Genomic DNA, 18,005 nt, shown 5'->3' on the forward strand with positions numbered 1-18,005 from the left:
CCCAGCCCCGGCCCCAGCCCCAGCCCCGGCCCCGCGCGTTCCCCGCCCCTCGCCGACGGGGACGCGGATTCGGCCTGCGCGGAGCCGGCGGAGAGAGGGAGCGCGGCCGGGCGAGGGGAGGGGAGAAGCGAGGAGGCGGCGGCGGAGGCGGCGGCGAGCTGGCCATGGCAGCAGCCCGCGGGCGGAGAGGCAGCCGCGGGTTGCCGCTGTGATTGGCACCCCGAGGAGGAGGAGGAGGAGGAGGAGGAGGAGGAGGAGGAGGCGGAGGAGGAGGAAGGCGCGGAGCAGCCGCGGGGCCCGCCATCCCGCGGCGGCGGAGCGGCGGTGCCCGGGAGGATGCCGGGGAAGCGGGGCTCGGCGGGCGGCGGCGGCGGCAGCGAGCTCCCGGGGGCCGGCGCGCCGCGGCAGCGCAGGCGGCGGAGGAAGGTCTCCTGCTTCTCCAGCATCCAGCTCTTCCTGGTGTCCGAGTGCGCCCTGATGCTGGCCCAGGGCACGGTGGGAGCCTACCTGGTGAGTGCGGCCGGCCCGCAGCCCCCCGCGCCGGCGGCGGTGCGCGGCGGAGCGCAGGGGAAGTTTCCCCGGTGCCGGGGCGGATCCGCGGGCAGCCCCCCCAGCCCGGGGGTGTGGGGATCAGGGCAGCCCGGCGTTCGGCGGCTGAAATGACTCAGCAGTGCCCGGGGGTCACCCACCCGCTGCCGCCCAAGTTGTGCGGCAGCTCCGCGGGACTCCCGAGCGCCCGGAGCGCGGCCGTGCCCTGCGCGGGCTGGCACCAGCGCGGCTCCCCGGCCGGCCGGGCGCTCGGCTCCAGCGCCAGCCTTTGCACTTCGCTCGGAATAAATACCGGCAGAAGCTAGCGGGGCATTTGTTTCGTGCCTCCCGCGTTACCGCTCTTCCTCATCCTCTTAAGCGATGCAGCGGTGCAAAGCGCAGCAGCCCCGAAAGTCCCGGTGTCGGGTACAGAACAATCCAAATAAGACTTTAGCGCTAAATCTGCATAGTGAGATCTGGTGTCAAAGGCAGAAGTGTAGTAGAAGAGTTGGGAAGATGTCCATACGGCTGTGCTTGTGCCTTGAAGTGTACAGCCTGTGGAAATGTTCTGCTTCCAGCAGATGTAAGTGTATAGTTGATTTAAATTTCTCAAAATAGCTTGCTGGATTTGAGAATTATAGTTTCCATGGAAAAGGAATGTATTTGTAATCTCTGAGGCTTTTTGAGGCCATGCACATAATATATTCTACAGCAAATGTAAGAACTCTGCATTTGGTGCTTGTATTCGGCATTTAGCATTGCTTCTCTCACGTGCTCAAACTACTTATGCAAATTGGTACTGAACGTGATCGATAATTTTTCAAGGTATGTTCCTAAACTAACCATGTTTAATATTCCTTGTTAATATGAAATGGAAATTAGAATTCGTCTCCATATAAAAAGCATAAGTTTAGTTTGAAACATAGTTGTAATTCCAAGGGAAACTGCATCACGTCTGATGAGATAAATTCAGCAGTTCCATACCCTAGGTGAGTATATGTGAATATAACTTAATTTGTAGGATCCTGACAGGAATGCCTGTTTTATGTGAGTAACACCTTAGTAAGCAAATAGATTGTTTCCGATGAGCTACTTGCAAAACGAGCTGTAGTGTGAATGAGTGTAGGATAATCCTTCCTCAAAGTAATAGCCAAGGAAGAGCCCACGGGTGATGTCACCCAGTGGGCACCGGTGTACCAGGAGTGTATGGATCTGCTAGGGAGTATACCAGGAATGTATGGATCTGCTGGGGGGGTGTACCAGGAATGTATGGATCTACTGGGGGGTGTACCAGGAGTGTATGGATCTGCTAGGGAGTATACCAGGAATGTATGGATCTGCTGGGGGGGGTGTACCAGGAATGTATGGATCTGCTGAGGGGTGTACCAGGAGTGTATGGATCTGCTGAGGGGTGTACCAGGAGTGTATGGATCTTCTGGGGGGTGTACCAGGAGTGTATGGATCTTTTGGGGGGTGTACCAGGTGTGTATGGATCTGCTAGGGGGGTGTACCAGGAATGTATGGATCTTCTGGGGGGTGTACCAGGAGTGTATGGATCTGCTAGAGGACTGTATATCAGCACACTTTGCTGGGGTGTTTGAGTGTAGGATCAGCAGCGTTAGTCCCTAGCATGGCATTTTCCTCAAACTCCTTTGCATTGCTGACTCCTCACCAGTTTAGCATTTCTTTTCCTGTTTTCCCCAATTCCTGGAATGTGCTTTGTACCGGAGTAGTGTTGCTGCTCCTTTGGAGTGTTTCACACACCCCAGCCCCACTGTCTGAAATGAGCGCTGCAATTCCCAGAGTCCTTCCTCCTCCAAGGGGTGAACTCCACTGAGGTGCTGCTGTCTCTGCTCTCTGCCTTTCTCCAGGTCTGTGTCCTGAGCAGCATGACACTGAGCTCTATTGCCAGAGGGATCCAGAGGCAGTAACAGACAACTGGGCAGTGGGGGGAAAGATAAAAAGCAAGCTCAAAACAATCCCTAGCATGCATAAACAGTGGCCCAGCTGCAGTGGGCAAGTGTTCCTCTGTTCCCTGTATAATTTATCTGCTGTCATTGCAAATACCATGAAGCTCTTCATACAATGAACGGATGCAAATGTGGAATTGTCATTGCAGGGTGAATGTGCTTAAAGCAGATCTGCCCAGCACGGTGCTTACAGGTGCTGCAGAGGAGTGAGAGCAGGAGCAGCAGAGATGCTTGATGGAAAGCATGGAGGACTTAATCGTTTTTGCATACCGAGTGTCCCCTGGGGCCAAGTGCTGTTCTCAGGTGCTGCCATGGGGTGGAATCCGTGGGGGCACTGCAGAGTTGCCCAGGTGTAGCTACAAGTGGATATTCATTTGCTCAGGCCCCTGGGATGAGTGGGGCTTAGGGCTGGCTGCTGGGCTGCTCCCCGAGGGACAAATTAGCAGGCAAGACAAAGTGGAGAGCAAACAGAAAGATAGACAAATAGGGAGATGCTGGATAGGACAGGCACAGTGTGTAGTTCTGGGCAGTTGAATAAACTAATTTTATCCTGTCAGCAGTGAGGGAGTTCTGTGTTCCTACTTCTGCTTTCCTTGGCCGCACGTGTGACTTTCCCCAGTTATTTGTAAATCAGGAAAAGAAACCTTTTTTATACGGCGACAAGCTGGTTTCCTCAGATTTTGTCTTGTTCAGCGCAGGGAGACCATGAGGGCAGAAACTCGGCTTGTTAAGAAAACAAGCCAGGGGCTTGGCTTCTCAAGAGTGATGGAAGAGATCAGTTTGGATTGGGCTTGGCTTTCATGTCAGTACATTTAGAAGTGGCTATTACTTCTTTTTAGAGATGTAAAAAACCTCCCGTTTTCCATGTTCGCTGTAGTAGACTAGCAGCAACTGCTTGAATATATGTACAAAGTATGCATTCCTTCATTCATTATGTGGTTTTTTAAGCAAGGATCATTCACTTTTATTTGTTCATAAAACATTGTGCTTGCCAACAGGGCTTTATAAATAATAAATGCTGATAAAAATCTATATAAAGTCCAATTCTTTTCCCACAGAACTCAGCAGTGAAAATACCCCAGGTTACCAGCAGTAGATGTCTATGTTTAAATAGTGTGAAGACTCTGAGGTTCTTCATGTGAAGTTTTAGGCAGTATTTGATCAATGTCACGTTCCAAAATATTTGTCTATTATTATGCTTGCTGTTTGCAAAATGCACATGTTCCAGAATTACTTGGTGCCATATCCTGCATAGTTTATGCAAATACAAGCCTGTGCTGCTGCTTTAATTTCTGGGGCTGCTGAATGCACCCTATTATTTGCATATTCGTGTAAGGTTTTGTGTACACGTTTATTTGGCTTCATGTAATTACTCCTGCATGATTTTGGAAACTTGGATTTCCCAGCAACTGCAGTGGCAGAAATGCTGCTTGTAGTCTGCAGGCATTCCTGCTGCAGAAGTTACTGAGGGTTTTCACAGCAACTTTTAAAAGCCCAGCTGATTTCCACCTGCAGTTGCTCTCCTGCAGCGCTGGGCAGTGGATTAAAGAGCTGAGGGTGACTGGTGCAGATGGCACCAGGAGGGAAGGGCTGGAGCCTCCGTTCTCCAGCTGGAACCTTGTGCCTTTGGGGTGGATGCAGCAGTGTGATCAGTCATGCCAGCCGTGCAGCGATGAGGATTTCGATAAGGCTGATTCACACACCTTGGCAGCACTTTCCTGCCTGTCTACCTCCCTCCCCATGAATTCCTACGTGCATGATATTTTGGAATATTTTTGCTGGTAATAGCATTCCAAGCAGTCCTGATGGTTCATCGCTGAGGCATCTCATCAACCTGCCAGTCAAATCTTTTACCTAGCCAGTGGTGAAATCATTGCTTGAGCAGAAGGCAAGGAGACCTTGGTTTGACAGTCAGTTTGTAGAGTAGGAGCAGAGTTTAATTTCTCTCCCTAGCCTTTAGCATTGACTCGATCTGGTTCAAACTGACCTAGTTGCAAGCATCCAACATCTGCCAAAGTCACGGGCTTCTTTACATAAAGGGCATGCATATGGGAAGCATGTTGGGAACCAGTTCTGTGGTGTGCTCTGGGGAGCTGTTTTTACAGAGCTTTACTAAGCTGTCTCTGTTTGCTACAGCTCTGAATGCAGCTATTCATGTGTTTTATCAAGTGATAGAGGATGACTAGCCTGAGCATGGGATGGAAAGGAAAATAATTGGTCCCTCCCAGGGAGGGTGCATTGGTGTTTGCGTGGGAATGAAATGCCAAATTTTTTCTTGTTCTGCTGAATGAAAACTTTTGAGCCATGCTTAACTTCCTAGGAAGAGCTTTGCCCATGCAGCAATGTTTGACTGCAGCCTGCAAAAACTCTCTTAACTAAGTGCCTGCAGTAAAAGTAGTGCTGCGTGACTCCAGGTGGGAGGGTGTGTATGTGGTCTCTGAGACAGGCTCCTTCTGTGCACTTTTATTGCTGCTGGGGTTTGAGATATCAATGAAAGTCTTGCAATTCCACCTTCAGGAAAAAGATAGGTATCAAAGATAAATACAGAAGTTAATCACCAAAGGGTTCCTGGTGGAACAAACAGAAATAGGGGTCCTGTGTGATGAACAATTGGGAACTGAGAGGTTAACAGCAGAATTTGACTCTTGGATTTTTTAAGTTGTTTTGCTGTGCAGCCCCTTCCTTTCTCATGTTGAATATAACAAATATAATACTGTGTTCTGTGGTGCAGACCTGAGCAAACCCTCCTTGAAATCTGGCAAGATCTGCATGGAGGATGTAATTAAAGTCAGTTTTTGGAATACTGCAGTGCTTCAGAGCTTTCTGTTGTCCTTGGTGCTACACAGCAGAATTTGTCTCTGTATATTTGCAGTCTGAATGGATGGAGTGGGAGAAGTATCACAGGTGGGGAAACTGAGGCAGAGATTAAGAACCTGATTCTGTTTCTGAAGCTATTGATAAAACATTTGATTGGTTGGCAGCAGCAGAGCCTGAATAGCTTAGGCATGGGCAGACTTAACTGCAAGAACAGTTTTTTCTTTTTAATTTATTACTGGTTTTAATGAAGTATTTGTTTTCCTAGAATAAGAATCAGCTTGAAAATACTGCTTCTTTTTTTTTTTCTCTCCATCTTCAGTAGTGCTGAGTAATAAATTAGCTGTAATGTTCATAATTTATTTGTCACTGGGGTAGTTAAAGGGGAAGAAACCCATGGAGTGAAAATAAACGTTTTAGTGGGGATGAATATTGCCAATCATTGGCTGGTTATTGCTTACCGTTCATTTTCCCTTAATGTATCTTTGCTGGCAATGTTATTTCTGGAAAGTTGTTTCTGGTGTGCCTTTCCCATTAGAGAATATTGTCTGTTCTGCAGCTGAGTTGCACAGAAAGTTATTCTAAACTGGCTCTTTTGACTACATTCATGTTTCTTCTCGAAGAAGCTTTTTGATATTTTTTTTAGCGTCTCTGACTGCTGGGTGGAGCAGAAACCAGACCCAGCTCTGGGTTCTGATGCTTTCAGGCTCCTGCAGGGTGTGTGTGGAGAGTGTGGCACGGACACATTAGCATAAAAACTTTATTTAAGTTATAAAAACAAATTCCAATGGATTTTTGTGTACCAAGAAAACTTGTAACTGGCATATATGTGTTGATTAGGAGAAAGTTTTTTGGTTTTTTTTTAATCTGCTACTAATAGATGAAATGGTGTAGAGGTAACATGCTTATGTCTTACGCTATGTATTATGTGCAATTTGCAATTTACAATCTGATGTCGTCTTGGTTAAATACATTTAAAGGCAAAATGCACTTGATGTCTAAATGTGCACTAACTGAATTTAGTGTTTTTATTATTTTTTTAGCAGAAAGCTTGGCAGTTCTTCCATTTCTCTGTAAGGACCAAGTGATGTTTGTAAGCCCTGAAAGAAGGAACAGTTAGAAATGTTATGGTACATCGTAAAACCAATGTCTCATTTCTTCTGGCCAGCCTTCACTTCCAGAATCCCTCTAGCTCTTGCAGGGTGCCTGTGTGAGTGGCTCTGTGTGGTTTAAAGGCCTGCAGTATTCTTGCAGCTGAGGTTTAAAGGGATCTTGAACTGGAGCAGAGAATGCACTGCTCTGAAGGGCTGTGCCATTCGTGCTTAGGAACTTCATGCAGTGTGTGACTCTTTTAGTGGTCCTGCAGCCCCTGTCCCAGGGAGAACTCAGTGGAATTGTGATCCTTCCCTTCTCTGCAAGGCAGAACAAATACTCCCTGTTTCCCAGAAAGGGGTATCTATTAGGTTTGCACGGGCGTTCTTTTCCCTTCCTTTCAGGATATTGTAAAAGACCAAATGCCAACTTTTGTACTGCTACAGCAGTGTAAATGTATTGCTTCAGAAGGGTTATTCTGCAATTCATCAAGAAGGATTTGTCCTCTGTGTATTATAATCCTTACTTGTAGACTCCTTGGTCTCCTGCTATTGCTTCACAGGAAGATCAAACAATGGCAAACTATTTAGTGGGTGAGGTTGCACCTTGGATGAATTAGTGTAACTTTGTCTCCTGATCAACACCAGATGAAACTACAAGTGTTGCATTTTAAGCATCATCCAAAGAAGTTTAAATAAGTGTGATAGTACTTTGTGTATTAACTCCTTTAAGTGCTCCAGTGAAGTCTGGAAGAATTAATTTTTTGTATTGCACTGCAAAATGGGCCACTGATTTTGATTTACAAGGCTTCATTATAGCTCGGCAGCAAAATCAGGACTAGAACCCCAAGAGTCTTGTCTCCAGGTCACCTTGGAACAACCACTAGACACTCTGTCTCTTTGCAGATAGTTAGTGCAAAGCAAGTAGTGGAGTAGAGATTTCACACTGCCCTGCTCCATACGCTGTCAGTAGGATCAATAGTGATTGCAGGCTGTTGAGGAAGCTCCCGGAGTGCCTGTCACTCCTCCCGTCGGGGTTGGGAGTGCTCTGCCCTGTTACGGGAAGCATTCTGTTGTATTCAGAGAGGTAGTCCCTACATCCAAGCTGTTTCTGTTTGAGAGCATGGGGAAAAGGAGTGTTCCTTTTTCCCCAGATGGTAAGCAGGTATATGTAATCATACAGAGGTAAAGACTTCGAACACAGGTCTGGATCTGCCTCTCCTCACTCAGCAAACTAGGAAACACTTCAGAACTAAAATCAGATTTTCTAAGCCCTCCAGTTAGCAATTTTTTTTTCTCCCAGCCTTATTCTTGATTTGATGTGCTTCAGCATTTTGCCACCTGAGTATTCCTTGCAGAAGCGAGGCAGGCAGCCCCCTCCTGCTATTGCACAGTGCCCACTGTTTTGAAGATCTTTTACTGAGCTTCTTTTGCAGCAGTGCCTGAACACAGTCAGTTATTTTAGATGACTGTGTTGTGAAAGCAAAATATTTATTTCTGGTTTGCTTGAATGTTTATCATAATTGTTATTTTCAAGAAGAAAAGGAATTTGGTTTGGTTTCTATTTTTCCCCTCTGTTGCCTCTCCTTTCATAGTAGCCTTTCAAAACTTCACCAAGCAGCCAGCAGATTTCCCTGTATTTTTTTAACACCATTGTGGTTTCTGCAGCTATCCCTTGGATGATTTCTACATGTTTGCAAGCACAGTGGCTCTTAGATAAGTGGCTGCGAGGCTGATGTGGGAGCACAGGAGTTGTTATTCCATGCTACATCTGTTTCATGGGCAAGGATTTCTGGAATTGGCTTATTTTTAATATTGAAGTGTCCTTTTGAAACACTTACCATGCTGTTCATGGTACAATTCATAATTCCTTAGTTTGCTGAAAGTGAAAAAGTTTTATGATGATCTATCAAATGACAGTGAAGTTTTTGACAGAACCTGGATAATTCAGTTGTATTGAGGTCTTCATGACTCACCCAGTTTCTGAAGCAGGTATGGCAGGTTTGTTTTTTGGTGCTTTGAAGTTTGCATCTGAATCAAGCATTTTCCTTAGTTGTTTTTTTTTAAGGGCAACTACAAACTCTGCCATAAGGAAACTGAAAGAAAGCTCGGTTGTTGAGATGTGTGGTGTGGGTGTGGAATAATACAGAAACCTTTCAGAACTGTTTCACTTTTCATTTTCAAAGATGAATAGTGGTATATTTGTGGCGTACTTCTTTTTCTTTTGTCCCCCACTGAAAGACTTCTGGCTGAATTGAAATCAGCATTGAGTTTGGGTCAATATAGAAGAAACAGCCTTGAAATGCGTGTTGCATTTGTGTTGTGTATTTTAGGATGATACCTAACATTTTAATACCTGCAGAACTGCCTGAAACAATGTGGAATTGCTTTGCAGTGGAGGGTGACAGGTACTGGTGTCCTCTGCATTCCTAAAACAGAGCAATTACTCTATGAAGTGATGTTTAAGGTGAAAAGTAAATATTTTTCCTTGAGTCTTTTTGGTACATGTATTAGATGGAGCTTTTCATGCTCTCAGCTGGCAGGAGCACCTATGTTCAAACACAGCGTGGCCAGAGATAGCAGTGGTGGGCCTGTTTGCCATCACAGGAGAGTGTTCTGAGTTTTTTGTAGTTTCAGATATATTTCATCCCTTTAATTCTTCAAAGGAGTAACAGGGAGTGAGAAAACATAATAACTTAATAGGTTTTGCAACCTGTCCTGTTAAAGAATGAATGGTATTTGTTTTCTCTGGTGGAACTTTACCAGGAAGGGCTGCAGAAAGATTGTCTGGAATTCTTGTGTTTTTTTATTTCTGAAAAGGAGGATATGAAATAGTTCCTACCTCTTCCCACTTCTCAGCTTCGTGCAAACATAGTTTGGCACATCATTAGATGCAGGAGACCAGAGATTTGCTTGGGAGCATTTTGGTGCTGGAATGAGGACTAAACCTCACACTTTGACTTGAAAGGAATCTCCGAAGGGAGATGCAGGAGGACTGGCATGTGCCTGGCTTGGGACAGTAGCAGGGCAATTCCCTGTACCTCTGAAAAATACCAGAGGTGTATGTGCACGTGTGCCTGTCTACACTGAGAAATGCCAAGAGAGAAGGGTGCAAGCATTTAAAACTTTCCAAGAGAGAAGCTAAAATACTGACTGAATAAATATTATTTTGAAAAACGTGAAAGGGCAATGCCCCCAGTGGGGTCTTGCTGCTTCTTGTGCCCTGCTATGATGAGTTTCATCTGCTGGAAGCATGTTCACTTCTCATCTTGACATGATCTGGCAGTTGTTTGATGATGCATTGAGGTGCCAAATTTGGGATGGATCCTTTCTTACCGTGTAATTTGGAGAACAACAGAAGAATATCAGTTTATAACTAAGGTTTGATTTTTAAAGAGGAAGAACTTAAGACTTTCAGTTTATCAGTCCTATTGCTTGCTTATCATCTCACTGAGCAGGAAGAGCTGTAATTGTTGTGATTTAGGAAAGCTGTTTTCTCCAAGTTGTTCTTCAAGCTTTAACTCTTTTCTTGTTAGAGGGTGTCCACTTTGCTTGGTGAGATGTTGTGGTGTATTAACTTTGGTCTGCAGCCAAATCTCCACCCAGCTTCTCTCTCACTCCCTCATCAACACAGTGGGGGCAGAAAAAGAGGTGGAAAAGCTTGTAGGTTGAGATAAAGCAATTGCTGTCAGGGAAAAAACAGACTTGACCTGGGAAAATTAATTTTCATTGCCAGATAAAATAGATTTTGATGTTTAAAACCAAGCCAAAAATCAAAACACCATAGTCCCTCCCATCCCACCCCTTTTTTTTTCCCCTAGGCTCTCTGGGAGTGTGTCTCTGTAAGAGCCTCACTGTGCTCTGCTGGGAGAGCATCCACCCTGGCCATGAGCTAAAGTAAACCATTAATCATGTCTGAGCACTGACGTGCTCTTTGCAGAGATGTTGGTTGCTGTTGGGTGAATGGTTTCCCCTATGCTTGGGTCCTGTCTGCACTTGGTGATCAGTCACTGGCTTTTGTGGTGTCCCGCTGGGCAGCAAGGTTCAGCCCAAGGAGAAGCGTGTCTGTGTGACTAAAACAGGGTGGTATTTTTTCTGTCCTGCAGGCATTGTCTGTAAAATGTGATTTTTGTGGGAATTAACCTTCCCACAGCCTACGCCAAATGCTCTAGCTTGCGATGGAGAAAGTGCTGGACATACAGGCCCTTTATGAGAAATAGTGGGCATTGTTTTTAGGGCTTACCAGCATAGGAAAACGGTGGGTTTTGTTTTTGTCTTGTCCAGCGTACAGGGCTGAGAGTGGTTAATTACAATGGGCCTTTCAGCCTCTGCATGAGATGCACACTTTGTTTCCTGCTGCCTATGGCTAGTTATAATGCAGGTCCTTATGTCTGAAGTCAGTGCAGCTGCTGGCTGAGGGACAGCAGCTTCAGCTGAAGGGATGCCTTGTCTAGGGGTGCTTGTTTGTGAAGGGCAGTGATGGCTGTTTGGGTGATCCTGTGGATGGTCTCATCCAAGGTGCTCAGTGCAAGGAATGCCCACCAAGCTCAGCTGTGTTCCTGCAGGAACTTGCCTCGGCTTGTGTTCTCCAGCTTCGCTCCAAAGATGGGTGCTTGGACCACAAGTTTCTATTTTTGATACCAAAATGTGATACCAAAACCACATGGCTGCTCGAGCCCTTGGGTCACAATTCAGCCTAGATGCTAGTCTAGGTTAGGTTTTGGGCTTTGTTAGTTATCTTTCTGGTCTGTGGTACTTAATGCTATTTAAGAATTGTAACTCAAGGGAGCTGCTAAGGGTTAATGAAAAGCTTTCCCGCAGTCTTTGGAATTCAAACCTACCGAGTATTCAATGGAACTGGAAAAACTGTTCACTTCCATGAGTTAATTTGCTTAATTGAGGCTGCTTCTGCATTGACAAAACCCTGTGTGAATGAATAGATTCCAAAATCAGCTTGGGAGTTATTTGATGGCTATTGAAGTTAAGCCACACCAGCAAGCCATGTGCTAGAGGCACAGTTTTGTGGGTTTGCTCTATCATTTGGCACAACTGCACAAACTTTTTCAGATGCAGGCCCTGTACAGAAGTTCAGTGTTTTCCATGGATTAGGATGCATCAAGGCTACTGTGTTGCTCTTAATCTCAGTTCTTGCTCTTTCTTAGCAAGAAGGCAGAAGTTTCAAATTTCTTGTGGAAGCATTTAGGCCTTATGATGTAGCCTCCCTTATTAAGGATGGCATTTATTAGTTTGAATTATTCAGCTTAATTCAGTGCTGGACAAGCTTTAAGCCAGAATTTTTATTTTGCCTTCTTATTTGAATAGATCCCTAATGGATTACTGTAGTTGTAAGATCCCTAATGAATTACTGTAGTTGTATATAATGACTCTTGGGAAATACTGGATGCAGCCTCTAGAATCAGTTCTGTGTGTTTGCAGATTGCAAAATTTTGAAGTCTATCCCTGACCAGTGCCCACGGTCCATTGTTATTATCTGAGTTTTCCAGATACCCCCACATTAATAGACTGCATCTTTGGTATCTGTGGCAGGTATCCAGTGAGCAGTTGGTTAGCAGGAGGTAATTGATCACTGGGAAGTAAACCTGGAAGCAGAGTTCTTTCTGGGATTTGGTCTAAGGGTATATGGTCTCATGCATGGAGGTTTCTTCCCAGGCTCTCCTGCAATGTTTCCAGCTCAATATTTCTGTATCTCCATGTTCAAACCGACTTGCTGTGACTTGGCATTACAGTTTGGGGCAGTGGTTGGCCATAATAGACAAAAATGTTCTGCAAATAGCTTATGGCAAAATGTGGTCTTGTGGTTTAGCTAACGTGAATGGGGTGTGTCTGGTTGCTCTAATACTTGTACTTAATTACTGTTGTTCAAATCTTTTAGATAGATTTCTGTTAGGCATCACACTGAGGCGTCAAGGAGTGGGATCTTTAAGAGGTGCACAGAACTTTGCTACACTGGAAGTGCAAATGAAACTAAAATGGCATTTGCTTTCTTCTTTGTTTGCCCCCTGTAGTGCCTAGTGCATAGATTGGGACACTTTCAATTTAATTCTCAGCAACCTGATTGTGTTCAGAGCTCTTGGTATCCAGACAGTGTCACAAAATATTAGGTTCATGGAGTGCTTCCAGGAGTCCTGTCACTGTGTATTTCCCTGACCTCCTCCTTGCCCCCACTGTTCAAGCAAGTGAGAGATTAAATGATGGAGGATCACCAACTTGATTCCTCTGAACCAATACTGGGAATGTAGGTTCTGTTGATGGTGGCATCCTGGCAGGAACAGAGGAACATCCCTGCCACATGTGGGTAATGTTTTCAAGCCAAGCTCTTACTTTGCAGCTGGCTGTCCCAACCTATCATGTCCAAACGGACTCCCTTTGTCAGTCAAGACTAATATTTGTGCCCAGAGAAACCTGGGTTAATTCACATTTGGATAATGTGACATGTGGCAAACTTGGGAGAGGACAGCTTAACCCATGGGGTAGTGCTTGTTGGCTGAGGAACAGCTGCTATTTGTATTTCTTGGTGAAGGTGCAGACCAGGCATGCTTGGACTCATTTTCTGGCTTTGTTATGGACATCTCCAGGCCTTCTTTGGGCTTTCTCTCTAAATCAGCAAATGTGCTAGCTGTGTTATTGTCAGGATCCATGGTCATCTTGTGGTGTAGGATGGTGGGCACTGAGCTGCTCCAGTGGTGCTAACTGGGATGAAAGAGGCCCTGAAGCAGGTCTCTAGCAGTTAACATAACAAGCTGAACTAAATTAATTAATGGGGTGGTAATTGTGTGCTATCCTACCTGTGATGATGTAGCCTTGTTGCTGAGTGTTATCCCTGTTTCCTTCACACCTGCCTGAAATGTCAAGGCTGAAACATTTAGCCTTTTTCTGTTTGAGGCTTCACTGGAAAAGACTATTTGGGTCTGCTTTACTCACTCTTTGGTAAGTGATGGATTTTAAAAGAGCCTGGGGGTGTTATTTTCAAGGATGTTTTCTGAGCTGTACTGTCATTGACAGAAGTGACTTACTCCAAGTGTCTCTTTGAAAATGGCACTCTTGTTCCAGAGCCACTAAAATGCTTTTGAAAAATATCCTTCCCTGTTACTGACTGCAGTGGACTGTCTCAGTGATGTCTAGCTTCCTTTAAAGCAGGGCAAAATTAGAGTCTAAATGTTATGTGCCTGGGTAATAAACTGTATTGTAATTAGTACCTTGGGGAGGCAGGAACCAGGGAGAAGCTGAGTATAAAGAGAATTAACTTCATGTAGAAGCTATCTGAAAAGGATGAGTGACGAACTGGAAGGAGATGAAAACATGGGATTTGAAATGGCTGTGGAAGTTGAGAGCACCCAGACTGGGGAAGTTCAAGGAGAGAAGAGAGAGCACTCATGTTGGCTGCAGTAACTACTGGTGGATGTCTCTGGCTTTGTTCTGAATGCTGAATGCAAAACCATTCCCACTTTCTAGTGCCTGAATGATGGATTCCTCACAGAGTTTGGTATGTCTCTAGGAGCAGTGATCCTCTGTAGGAACCCCTCTCCTATTGTGCTTTTGCTCATGTCAGACTCTGATAGGTAAATAGAAGAGGTGGGAACTTCTGTTTTCCTTATGTGTGCTATTAAAGTTTTTCAGGATCTGGTGATTCTACAGTAAATAGATTTAAGATCCCCTTCAAGCCATGGCTTGTCTGTTTACGCCATGGCCCTCCTTGCTCACCTCCCAGCCTGCCTCTCCCTTTAGTGGGAAGTTTGGCAACAGCCAGCACATGGCTCCTGTTCATGCCCTTGGCACTGCACAGAGACAAGGTGAAAGGAAAAATGAGTCGTTTGGGAACAGCTTTGTAGGAGGGTGTTACTTAGCAAATAAGCAGGATGACACGGACAGTGTTTGTGTGGGCTGCAGGGTGTGAGGTGGGGATAAGCAAGCAGCACATGTGGCTCTGGGGCAAGCTTGGGGTGTTGCTAGCTAGGTGCTAGAGAGACCCCAGTTCCACGTGCAGAAGCTTACAGTTATTTAGTATTTCTTTTATGAGTTGTTACAAAGTGCTGTGGAATGGCAGTACAATGTGGCCATTTTCTTGTTTCCCTTTTAAATGGTTTCCTATGTCCCAAGGCTTGCTAAATTAAAGCATTTGATGCACTGATTGATGAGAAAAGTGTCAAATTTCTCCCTAAGCTGAGTTCCCATTTGCTGCAGCCAGGCATCCTTTCTGCTGGACAGGGAGTAGAGCAGGAGAGAGATCAGCAGAGCCAGGGCAGAAGAGGAGAAAAGTAGTAGGACATGTCAGAAAAGCTTGTCTCCCAGTATACAGCCTTTATATAATCACTGTTGTCCTCCAACCATGAAAACTGAATTCAGCTTCCTTCGAAGCTTTTCTTAATGCTGCTTCAGAGTGTCCTGCCTGTATCGCTTCTGCCCTGGCTCATGCCTGGCAGCTGAGAATGCTTCAGCAACCAGCTCCACAGGCCTTGCTTCTTCATCTGCACGGTGCTATAACTCGGGTGCAACCCTTACCCTGAGTTCAGCTCTTGATCATTAATTAAGATAACGTGAGCCCTTCACACGACAGGTTTCCTCGTCAGGCTTGCGTTATGGTTTCTGCATGGTAAGTGCTCTGTTTATAGTAGAAAGCCTTATCTGCAGGTGTGCAAGTGTTGTGCTAGGAAGTGTTTTATTAGATGAACAAGCAAACCAGCATTCAGTTGTGGAGGTGGAGAAGGGAGGGTGTTGCAGTGTGACAGTTTGGGATTGTGCCTCTCCAGTGGTGGTACATAGCCCATGTGATAGTACATAGGAAGGGATTTTTTTTTCCTGTTAAGAGTCTTCCAGCAACATGAATTTCATCTCCTCCTCTCACCTGGGGCCCAGCAGGATGGTGCCCAGTGTGCAGAGTTCCAGACCCATGTATGGATCTTGCTGCCAGTTCTGTGTGTGGCCAGGAGTGCTGCAGGAGCCTGCATTTAAATCATACACTTTGCATTCCTCTTCATCTGGCTTTGTACACCTACTTGCTGGCCACGGGGAAAAAGAAAGAGATCCATCTCTGAATATGTCAAAGATGTTCCAGCAGCTTTCCCTTAGCTGTTTACTTTGACACAGAGATTGGCTGTCCCTGCTTACCAGCCCCTGCTGCTGTGCTCTTATTCCACATGGAATTCTTCATCCCCCAGGTCTGAAATGTGCCAGCAGCACTGTTCTGTGCTACAGTTTTTAAAGCATGCAGAAATACAGCTACAGGGTTGAGGTTTGTTCTTCTTTGCATGTTTATGATGTGTTATTTGGCTGCCAGTGAAAATGACATAACATTTAAAAATAAGTTAGGATTCACATATCTTCTGGCTTCATTGTAAGTGTGCTACTCAAGGAAAGTTTGTGCTAAAAATGGATTCTGGCACTGGGTGTTTTTATGTAGATACCTTGTCAGGGACTAAAATACCACCTGCTGTCACACAGTGAGGTCAGTCTTGAACAGCAGACTTGGAGGCAGAAGGTTTGTGTGGACACCAAGTCTGTGGTTGTGATTATAATATCACTGTAGGTTGGGGCTTTAAAAGGTAAAAAAAATAGATCTTGGCTGTGGTGTCACTCTGTTTCAGAGCAACAGAAAAAGCCTTTCAAGTTCTGTGTGGCCTGGCTCTGTACCTGGAACTGTTTTGGGCTGTTGGTGACTCAGGCTGACTTGCCATGATGAAGGTGAGGGGGAAGCTGCAGATAACACCCCAGTGATCTTTTGTTGACACCGCTGTAAATGGGGCACTGCACCTTCCCTTCCTCGGGGGAGCTGGGAAAGGGGGTCAGCCCATTGTCCCATACAGGATCCATAGGAAGCAAATGAGGAAGGTATTGACAGCCCTGCCTGCCTTGCTGTTTACTGCAATGAGGGTTAGAAGTTAGGTTTTTATACAGAATAGATCCCAGTTTCACCAGAGTAGTGGAAAATGCATGTTTACCTTTCAGAGGCACATGGCTCTCTTCTGGTTTAAGCTATTTTGGAACAAACTGGCTTTGCACTGATGTATCAGCTTCTGATCAAACAGAATATCTTCCATGAGTGCTGAGTACTCTGCTCTGTTTGCAGTGTGCAACAGCCTGGAGCATCGCTGTGTTTGTGGCACAGCTGTGAAACCCTGCAAAAGGTGCCCAGGTACCCTTGTTTTGTGCCTGTGTGTTGGCCAAGGGCCAGAGGCACAGGATGCTGTGGCTGCTGAAATGTGGCGAGTAGATGCACAGTGGGCTACAAGAGATGGCAGGAAAGTTTTCTGCTTGATGCCAGAGAGAAGAAGGTTGCCAAAAATGTGTGCCTTGCCTCAGCTAGGAGTGTGATGTGCTGTTTCTCTTGCTGTGTGGTGCAATAGCCTCTCTTGTCAGGCCCTGAAAATCCTGACCTTGAACGTGTGCTTAGTTTGGACTCTGTCAGTAACCTCAGCGCTGGTCACCAGAATATAAAATGAATTTTTCACCCCAGTGAGGCACAGATCCAAGCTGCAAACTCCTCATGGCACCAGTACAGTAACTTGCAGATTTTTTGAGTGCTGGCCTAGAAACAGCACAGGCACATGCAGCAAGAGCCAAGGTAATAACACCCTACTTTCAGCAGGGGTTCATCTGTGGCATCTATTATCCCTGTCATGTGAACGCAAATTTCTATGCAGAGATGATTTCCAGACCTTGAGCAGAGCCAGCTTGGTTGTGTTCATACTGCCACCTTTTTTTGCTTTCCCTTATGTTCATGTGCCCAAAGCCAGCACAGGTGTTGGCATCTGCACTGAAAATGTGTTTTAAGTTTTGACTGACTTCTCTGGACCAGGAAAGGTGTTCAAACAAGTGATCAGCATCCTGAGACAGGAGGTCCTGATGCCCTCACTACTTCAGTGGGGCGAGGAGCAGCAAGAAGAGATGTTGTCTGGGTTTGGGCAAAGGGTGTTAAGGTTGTTGCTCTCTTCCCAGCCATCTGATGAGGAAGGAGTGGACAAAATGCCAAGGAAGTGGCTGCCTTCTTAAAAGTTTGGCTCAACCACAAGTGATCCATCTCAACACTGGAATTGTGGAGCAGGAAGATGTCAGAGCAGAGCGTCAGCATCATTCCCTTGGGCTTGAAGCCTGAGCCTGGTGGCTGTGGGAAGGAGGGTGACTGAGCCTCTGGGGACCAGCTCTACAGGAGGAGAGCTCTTAAGAGTCTCCCAGCAATGGGATCACATTTGCCCCATCCTGCACAGCTGCTGGAAGAGAGGATGAGGCGACACCTGAAGAAGTGGGTGGAGGCCCCTGGAAGGAGTGGCACTTCTGGCATGGTCCCTTTGGCTCTTCAAGGAGCCTTGTGTTTCCCAGCTCTGTAATGGAGACTGTGGGAGATGGTTTGTGTTTGTTTTCCTTTGGGAACCTAGTTGCCAGGCAATTGTTTTACACCCCCTAGTACTGCAGACATGTCTCTTCAAGTCCAATCTCTTACCACATAACTGAGAAAATGTATTTTACATTAAAAAGAAGCCTTTTGAAAAGGCCCTTCAGGCATAAAGTCAATGTGTTTTCTATATATAACCCAGTATTATTAATACAGTGAACTTAACTGTAGACTCTGTGGGTGAATATGACTTGA

General features: G+C 45.7%; 1 protein-coding gene across 1 annotated transcript in view; it reads left to right on the top strand.

Moving 5' to 3' along the window:
- Positions 1-330: 330 nt before the first annotated feature.
- The window catches only part of SLCO3A1 (solute carrier organic anion transporter family member 3A1), a 128,268-nt gene continuing 110,593 nt past the window's right edge, over positions 331-18,005 (top strand). The window contains exon 1 of the mRNA XM_062501540.1: positions 331-510. Within this exon, the coding sequence (XP_062357524.1) occupies positions 337-510 (174 nt within the window). The 5' untranslated portion in view covers positions 331-336. The remainder of the gene's footprint in view (positions 511-18,005) is intronic.

The sequence above is a fragment of the Cinclus cinclus genome, chromosome 13, assembly GCF_963662255.1.
Source record: "Cinclus cinclus chromosome 13, bCinCin1.1, whole genome shotgun sequence".
Taxonomy (NCBI): domain Eukaryota; kingdom Metazoa; phylum Chordata; class Aves; order Passeriformes; family Cinclidae; genus Cinclus; species Cinclus cinclus.